The following is a 9,010-nucleotide window of genomic DNA, read 5'->3' as shown; positions in this document are numbered from 1 at the left end:
TGTGAGCCTTATAATTTTTCACTTCAGGACAACTGTCAGATTTCTTTATTTTCAATTTGGCATCTTGTCATAAAAGCAGCATAAACTCCGACTGAACTTGCAGAGTTTAACAGACTTGTTGGTGTTTTGCCCAGTAAGTTACGTAAAAGTCTTGATTTGTTTAAACCCTGCAGCTGCACGGAGAAAATTCGAAGAAGAGGTAGCAGCTTTTTTTTGTATTTGGCATAATGCTGTGAATACCACAACAGAGCATACTTTATTTTTAATCTATTCATCAGAGTGCACCCACAAAGCTTAGTCGTTATTGTACTCAAGTAGCTCCCTCCCTCCACATTCTCTCCCCACAGATGTATCAGAGCCTGTTATACAGAGAATAAATAAACTTTTATTGACATAGAGAGCGAAAAACTCACACTTGGAATAACAGATGAAGAGACCAATGACTGTAGCTACAACAGAGAGGTGGCTGGGAGGTGGAGGTGGAACTCAACACTAAACAACTTTGTTGTGTGAATCAGTCACTTGGCTCCTTCTACAAAACACAGACGAAACGTACTGACACCGGGGCCTTTTATTAATCTACAGTATATTCTCCAGTGATAAGGGGGCGGGGTGGGGTGGTGAAGTTTTCCTCCTGCTGTCCAGCCTCGAGCCACCAAAGTCTGTGGTGTCAGAGGTTCAAAAGTCACATCCCTCCTCATCTTCAGTGACCACATATGTACAGTGAAGTCCAACAAGTACAAATCCCTGCTATTTTTTTTGGGGGGGGGGTACATGAATATTTGGATTTTTACATTTCCAACAGTTAAATCAACACACTGTACACTTCAAAATACAGCGTTTAACAACGACATCTGTGCATTTTCTGTAACTGGCCGACGCCAGTACAAACAAGTCAACATGGAGCTTTTTGATACAATATCCTTGATGTTTCATATTTACACTGTCCCAAACTGTTATTGTTATTATGTTACAGACTCAGCTAAAATGAAACAGGTGAGACAAAGTGAAAAATGATCCTAAACTTGTGTCAATTGCTCTGTTGATCTAAAACAAAAGCAAAGATGATAGAATTCACAGTGAAACATCTCATTCTAGTCACTAACCAAACATCATTACAGTGATGGTACATCATCAGAAAAAATGTTTTACTTCCTTATCAACAGTTCAGAACGTGAACACTTGGTGTATGAGCCCAGACTGACTTGTTTGCACATAAATTACAGGACAACAATAGTTAGGATGATTGAAATGAACTACAGAAGCAGTGAGGTGGACCGTGGTGCTGGTTTTTTAATGAAAAGTGCAGATAATACAATGATATTTACACTGTTTCAGGGTAAAGAGACATTTGCAGCCACATTATTTCCCTGCTATTGTTATCTTATTCGATATGTAAAAAGAAAACCTATGCAGTGCTCTCTTTATTGCCCCAGTGAGTCCCAACCTTCTTTCCCTCTTCTAGATGTGAACAATTTGTCTCTTTAAGACAAGACACAGCAGGACATGAATGTATGTTTTATTTCGAATGATCTAATGCAACATAATGAGGCGTCTTTCAAATTACTTTTTTTTTTCCATGAGTACTGTGTTTCATGATTGACTACATGATTCAACAGCTTGGGAGAGCTGCAGGGCTTTATTTACAATGTGTCTCATAAAACACTAAGTGGCTCACCTCCTTTCCAATACGTTGCCCAAACTGTAGGTTGGGGACCACATACTGCCCTCTTAACTGTTTCTTTCCCCCCATCCACTTTCTCTTCTTTATCCCTAATCTCCCTCCTGCTGCTGTAACCAGCTATGTGAAGTCCTTTGAAACAGCCTCTATGAAATTGGGTGCTGACATGAGGATGGTGAAGGTGCAAATGATGGAGAAGAGAGAGAAGGCCACCAGGCACAGCCGGTCCACCACCGCTGCTGCAAACTTCCACTCGCTGCAGATGGCCTCAGCCTCGTCCTGGTCCCGGAACCGCTGGGCTATGTATGACACCTCCTCCAAGATGCGCTGGATCTCTGGTGGGGGGACGCTGATGCCCATACCCCCTCCAACTCCCATCCCCAGGCCTCCAACACTGCCAACTCCTCCAGGTGGCTCAGCCTCATCACTGAGGGAGCCGCGGGCACGTCCCCCTAGTGCTACCCCGGAGTCGCTAGAAGGTGGACAGTGTGAGCTCTCTATGGGGTGGTAGTTGCCGAAGTAGAGGCTCATGGAACCGTTGGAGGTGCCTGTGGGGCAGGGTGGACAGGAAGTCTGAGAGAGGGGAACACTGAGGCTTGGCAGGTTGCCCATCTCTATGGAGCTGGTGCTTGAGTGGTGCTGGGTGGTGTGACGGTACTTGTAACCGGGCCGCTTGCGCTCATCGCCAGGTTGTTTCATACGGAGAAACCAGGCACACCAGTTCAACAGAACCACACGAACCTGAATGGAGAGAGGTAGTGTCAGTGGAGCAGCACTCACAAAAACACATTCATACAAACATAGGCATTTGTGCTAAATGTTACGTATGGCAACATATGGCAGCAGATACTTATGTATCTTTTGCCAGATGGCAGCAGGGTGAACAGACTGTGGCTGGGGATGGGTGCTGTATTTTAGTTTCCTTTGGGCTCTGTGCAGACATCTCACTTCACCAGATGCTTTCTATTGCCCTTCTGTAAAAGTTTACCAGAATTTGGCTCCGTAAAAAGTATCTGGGGTCTGTTTGTGAGACGTCCAATATCAAATTGCAGTGTGGTACTCGAGCCCAGACTGTTAAGTTTTCCAATCAGTTCTATTGGTGAGATTGTGTTGTGTTGCTGAGCTGTACTCAACAAGCAGCATTCTGGTAACGCTGTTGTTATTCTCAAGGTGTGTGAAGACTGAGTGGAGGGCAGTGGATATGGCATCGTCTGTAGATCTGTTGGCTCATGGCGAATGCATACTGGTGTGGGTCCAGGCTGGCTGGGATGTTGTCTTTGATGTGCTGATACTTGATGTACAAGTACTAAAATTGTTATCAGGAAGGAAATGTTACTTAAATAAGTCACTTACCCACTTGGGCATCTTGCCTCCATGAGGGTCATGATGGTGAAACTGCAGGACTATAACTGTCACCACCACAGACATCCCCACAATCATCATGGTGCTGGCGAAGTACTGGGCTGCAGAGAACACAACAAACAATGTTAACATGCTTTTAGTTTTTTGCATTTTATGACTTGTTGGAATGTTTTTACCTTTTGAACCCCTCTTTAACTACCCCATTGTCGCATTTAATAAACATCTACTTACAGGTGAAAAACATTCAGCTTAAATTAATTCCCAAAATGGGTTGATTTCACACCCTAACATGAAAGGAAAGCGAGTCTGATCAGTCTGTGCAAGAGGTTAAATTGCCAAGGGGAGAAGATGTACACTTGCACTCCAACAGGAGAAATAAAATCTGTGCAAAAATTGTGATAAAACAGAGAATAGGGGTAAACAAACTAAAAAACAGCAGGGGATATAGAGAGAGAGATTAGTGCTGGTTCTGGAGGGATGTTTTCACCCACAAGGGGGAACAGTAAAGAGAGGAGGGGGAGCATTAACACTATTCAACACACACACACACACACACGCATATATAAAGTATAACTGAGGGCCTGCCCTCCTTTCTCTTTCTTCCGAGTGACTTTGAACAAAGAAAAGCTAAACTCAACTACAGCTACTGCAGTGCCAGCAAAGTCAAACTTCTTGTGACCTCATGAAGTCAGCTGTTCTAACCTTATTTGTTGGGATCATAAAAGAAAAGATGGAGGGAAATAGGGAGGGGGTGCTTAAGCAAGAGGAGATGGATCAGAAAAGAGGTGAAGCAGAAAATGATAAAAATGTAGAGTTGAAGAGAGAGATGAGGTGAGAAATAAGAACAGAAAATGGTGTTCAAGGATGTGTTTAAGGGAACAGTTCACCCGAAAGTCAGGTGAAGTTTCGCAGCACACAAAACATTTTTTGGGCTTCACAACAAAACAGCATTCTCCTGAACAACTTAAGTAGATGGGGACTTTTTTTAAAACGTCAAAAAATAACCGAAAAGAAACATGAAATGGCTCCATACTGCCCATCTGGCGTAATCCAAATGTCTGGAAGCCCTGAGATGCCAAACTGATTTGAAAAGACGTTACGCTTTTACATTTAAAACAGGTCCTCGTCTACTTCAGTTGTCTAGGAGAGTGCTGCTTTGCTGTGAAGAAAAGCAATGAAATATTCTGTGGACTACTGTACAAAACTTCACCTGACTTTCCACTGGCATGGGGGTGAGAAGATATTAATGATTGAATTTTCATTTTGGGTGAACTTATCCTTTATGCAAGAGGAGATGGATCAGAAGAGAGGTGAAGCAGAAAATAATAAAATGTAGAGTTGAGGAGAGAGACGAGGTAAGAAACAGAAAATGGTGTCAAAGGATGTGTTACAGAGAGAGTCCTGACTGCTTTACGGTCGGCCACAGCTCACTCAGGCTTTCTTTATGGAAGAGGAAGAGTCACAAGAAAACTGCCTGAAGATGTCAAAACATGCTGGGACATTCAGTCATGAACCACATTGATGATCAGGGCTGAACTAATTTAAAAATGAATTAAAATTAAAATGAACCGAGCCAAATGGTCTTGAACCAGATAAGAAAGGCCTAACTAAATTAACCCAAATGAAATGAGCAGTTCTCATTTGGTGATAAAGGGCTGATGATAAAAGACATATGGCCTGATTCTGGCAGGCCTTGTTTTATATATTTACAGTCGCGTTCAAGCAGCTACAATAACTCATATCAGCATTCGGCCACTGTGTTGTAAAGGGACATGAGTCATTTTAACAAGGCTACTAAACGTGTCCCGGTTGGCCTTGTGTTGAGGTCAAGGGAAATAAAAAATAACAGTTTAATCATGCTACTGATGAAGCATTTATCAAGCTTTTCTCCCCGAGGGCAGTTATCATTGCACTGATGTAGTGGCAGCCACGTTCAGGATGACCAAACATTACTTACATCGATACACACAGGTAACGTACGGCTGATACGTACAATATATTTCACTTTGAGCGAGTGAAGCTGATATCACACAGTACACACAGGATTGCAGTTATAATTCAGAGCATGTAAACACACAAATACACACATACAGGACATATATCTTCTTGGCCTGGCGAGTGCTCAGTGATGAATTACAAGTGTTAACCCCGTTAACAAGTCCGCCTCTTCACTTGCTCCAGAAAACCTTTGAAGTCTTTCTCTCTGACAACTTTAGCCCTTGGCCTCTCCCTCCCCTCATCCATTATTTCTTCTTCTATCCTCCTCTTCCTTTCTCGCCTCCCCAGCGGAGAATCAGACATTTCACAGCCTATTAATGGTGCTGACAGCTTTAGTTCTGGCCACCAAATTTACTCCAGGAGCACCGTGAATGATGTATAGACGCCCTCAGGCTACTCAAGCCAAAGTCCAGCCACACAGCGATGTGGGTTCTTATTTATTTATTATTTTTTCAGGGGACTGTACAGTAAATAGAGAGGTCAAGCAGTTCCTACACTAAAAACGCTCAATAAGTAATGCCTGTTTTATATTACTGGTGTTTACTGGAAGTGCAAGAAATACTCAGAGGGACAGTTAAGCTGTAACTGTGGAGTGGTCAGTAATGCTGATAGATGGAATCGATCGTCACCTTAGTTTTATAAGGAACCTCTTCTCCTTTGCACAAGAGGAAAGTACAGTATCAGATAAAGCTCCTGGAGATGTGGCTTATCTGATATCACCGTGTTACAGTGATCGTCCTTAGGCAACGTTTAATTTTGGTGTTGAAGGAACAACAATAAATGGTCGATATCAGATTGTGCGGTGAGATAAGTTGCTTCCCTTAAAAAAAAAAACGTGTCCGTCCTGGCATTTCTACACTCGTGCACATTTAAAATAACACGTCAACACAAACACGCATGAGTGTAACCCACCGATGAGAGGAACAGAGTCGGACGTGGCAGGCATGATCTCTGCTACCAGGAGCATGAAGACAGTTAGCGAAAGGAGCACAGTGATGCCTTGAGACAGAGAGAGAGAGAGAGAGAGAGAGAGAACATGAGCTTATACATAATGATGTGATCAGGGTCACTGGTGTATGAAATCAGTCCAGTAATTACTTATGTATGTAATCAGTTATGTTCTCGTGACTGCAACCATTTATCAGCTGCTGGCTCCTCTGACGTGTCCAAGGTAGGTTACAGCTCCAGAAATCCCTCAAACTCTCTGACTATGCAACATGTGACTGCTCATCCACAGACGGCAATTCATCAAAACTCACCGGCACTGATAGAGCTCCAAAATGGAATTCATGGCAAGACTCTTATTTTGAAATTCAATTATTCACAAGGTGATTTGACATGCATGTATTCACGGCTCACTGTATGATTCATAAGGACATGTTTGTAGACAAATATGCAGGCACACACATGTAAATATGCTTTGATGTGTTTATGTATTAGTGTACAGTTGTGAATGTATTTGTGTAAGCTTGAACACCGTCAAACTAATATTTGACATTCCTGATAGTTTTGATTATTTTACTTATCTTTTCCTTAAAAACTATACAGAAATCTACACAATTTTTTTAGTGTTTTGTAGAGCAATATGTGTGTTGATGTGTTTTTAAGCCCTCCTCACCCAGAGAAATCTTTTCCCCAGAGTCCGCAGGTAACAAGAAGACCAGCAGGGCCAAGCCAGAGATCAGCACACAGGGAATGAGCAAATTGAGGCCATAATATAACGTCCTGCGTCGCATGGTGACTGTGAATGTCACATCAGGATACGGCTCCTTACAGCAGTCATAATACAGCTCATTACGCTTGGCCGGCACACCTGAGAAAGAGGCAAACACATACAGGTCGGGTGGAAATGTAGACAACAAAGTTATTCAAGTTGATGATTTAAATATAATGAGCAATGCATGTAAACTAAGAAAACCACCTGACTAACTACAGAAGGCAATTCCTGAAGAAATTGCGATGTGAATGCTGGATGTTGAAAAGCTGATGCTAAACTGCATTGCTGGCTATAAAATTTGAAAATCACCAATCATCTATAAAAGATGAGGAATATTTAAAGGTTTGTTAAAGTTTGCTGAAGCTAAACTGAATTGCTGGCTTAAATTTTTTTAAAGTAGCAGCTAAACGAGTAGAAATAGCTGGAAAAGTAGGAAGCGGTTGATGGATCTATATTACAAGCTGGGAGCTAAACCACCTTGCTTTACTAATTGCCTCGAGCTGCATTGCTTAACTGATGGCTGGGAAGAAGAAAAAGAAGAAGAAAAAGAAGGAGAAGAAGAAGATTAAATATTTTATCAATCCATTTTTTTAGGGAAATTTAGGGAGCTTAACTGCATAGCTGGCTTGAATTTGTATAGAGAAGCAGCTGAAGGAGTATGGAGAGTTATAAGAGTGGGTAAAGGGTTTAATTTGTATGAATGGGACACTCGTCAGGTTTGAATGAATGGAAAAAAGTTAGAATAGTATGAATATTTAGAAAAGTGGGAACCTTGCTTTGCCTTTATTGTTATATTCATATTACAAGTAAGAATGTTTAGCAAGCTGACAAAGAAGGAAAACTCAGCAGAATCATTTAGTATTTCTGATAGCTGAACTGTCCCACCTTGAACTCCAACTCTGGGGATGCGGTGTGCTTCTCTCACATATGGCCTGGCGACACACCTGCCAGTGTGTCAAACATTCCTCTTGCATGCCATCTGGTGCTGTCTGACACCCATTTCCAGCTAACCGTCACCTCAGGGGCACAGGCACTGCTACTCTGTCCCAGCTGGAAGCAAGCCGCTTGGGAGGTCTTCCAAAAATTCTTCCCCTTTTCCAGTTCGTTAAGCTACAACCATCCAAATGATGTCGTGAAATCATTTATATAAAAGTTATGTATTTGACTCCATTTTGGACACAGGAAGTTGGCAAGGCCTGATCCATTTGGGGGAAGCACAAATGTAGAGTCTTCTTCAGTTACGTCGACTTTAGGAATCTATCTATTGAGTATCCAAATACAGATATTGTTGGCTGTTTTCATTTAGTCTCAGGACTAAGATAGAGACATTTTAGGAGACAACTAGAGAAACTGGTTTTATGTTATAATATACTAACAGTGCGTCTAGCTTACCGACAAGGTCCCACTCCCCGTTGGGTATGTAGGTGGATGTGTCCACATCCAGCATCTGGAGGTCCAGCAGCCAGCCGTTGTGCGTCCAGGAGCCAAACTTCAGGTCACACTTTTGCACATCGAAGGGGAACCAGCGCACGTCGATGTAGCAGGTGCTCTTCAAGATGCCAGGGGGGATGTACTGGCAGTAACCTGAAGCATTCACCAGAACGTTGGTGTGGAAGGTGGCGTCGAACCGCTCGTCCGCACTGAGGAGAGAGTAACAGAGAGCCATGCTTGTGTGTTCACAACATTTCATCCTCTTGCTGTGAGACAAAGCTCTGGCAAGCTAAAATCTCTTAATTGCCTTTTTAATTGTTTTTGACATCATGCTCTGAAACCACAAGCTGGCAATTACTTCGAAATGGGTTTTGTCAATTTGTACCATCACAGAGAGATGAAGACTCGTAATATAATAAACCTTGTGAATGAACGTAAACTGTGATGAACGAGTCACAGGAGGGCAATTTTGTTATCTTCGCTTGTTTGCTCCAATCAACAAGACAAATTAGGGGATAAAAAAAGTATTTAGTTCGAGGGAGAGGACATTAATTTGAAGAACAGCAACCGATTTGCATGTTGAAACCTGCAGTAAGTGATTTTCTCGGCCACTTGGGAGCAGCGGAAACAATTATCATCACCTTTTAAGGCGGTACAGCAAACCTGTTGGCCATCAGTATGTTGTTTACACATCCAGCAGTTATAAAGACACAATACTATGCACACAAAAGATTGTGTGCATGTTTTTTAGAGCCTACTGTGGGCCAAAACTCATAATGAGAGCAGTGAAAGTGAACAAAAACAGTAAAGTTGTGGACAGC

At 42.3% G+C, this 9,010-nt stretch overlaps 1 protein-coding gene across 1 annotated transcript in view; it reads right to left on the bottom strand.

Annotated features, from left to right (window-relative positions):
* Positions 1–764: 764 nt before the first annotated feature.
* LOC311257598 (neuronal acetylcholine receptor subunit alpha-7-like) overlaps positions 765–9,010 on the bottom strand; it is a 23,093-nt gene continuing 14,847 nt past the window's right edge. Inside the window, exons 4-8 of the mRNA XM_084353320.1 lie at positions 8,151–8,398; positions 6,660–6,854; positions 5,954–6,040; positions 3,035–3,144; positions 765–2,422 (exon numbers count right to left, since the gene is read on the bottom strand). Coding sequence (XP_084209446.1) covers positions 1,802–2,422; positions 3,035–3,144; positions 5,954–6,040; positions 6,660–6,854; positions 8,151–8,398 — 1,261 coding nt within the window. The 3' untranslated portion in view covers positions 765–1,801. The remainder of the gene's footprint in view (positions 2,423–3,034; positions 3,145–5,953; positions 6,041–6,659; positions 6,855–8,150; positions 8,399–9,010) is intronic.

This window comes from Pagrus pagrus, assembly GCF_965226575.1.
Source record: "Pagrus pagrus genome assembly, chromosome: 5".
NCBI classification, from domain to species: Eukaryota; Metazoa; Chordata; class Actinopteri; order Spariformes; family Sparidae; genus Pagrus; species Pagrus pagrus.
Note: the sequence above shows the minus strand (reverse complement) of the source record. Positions and strands in the feature narration are given on the sequence as shown.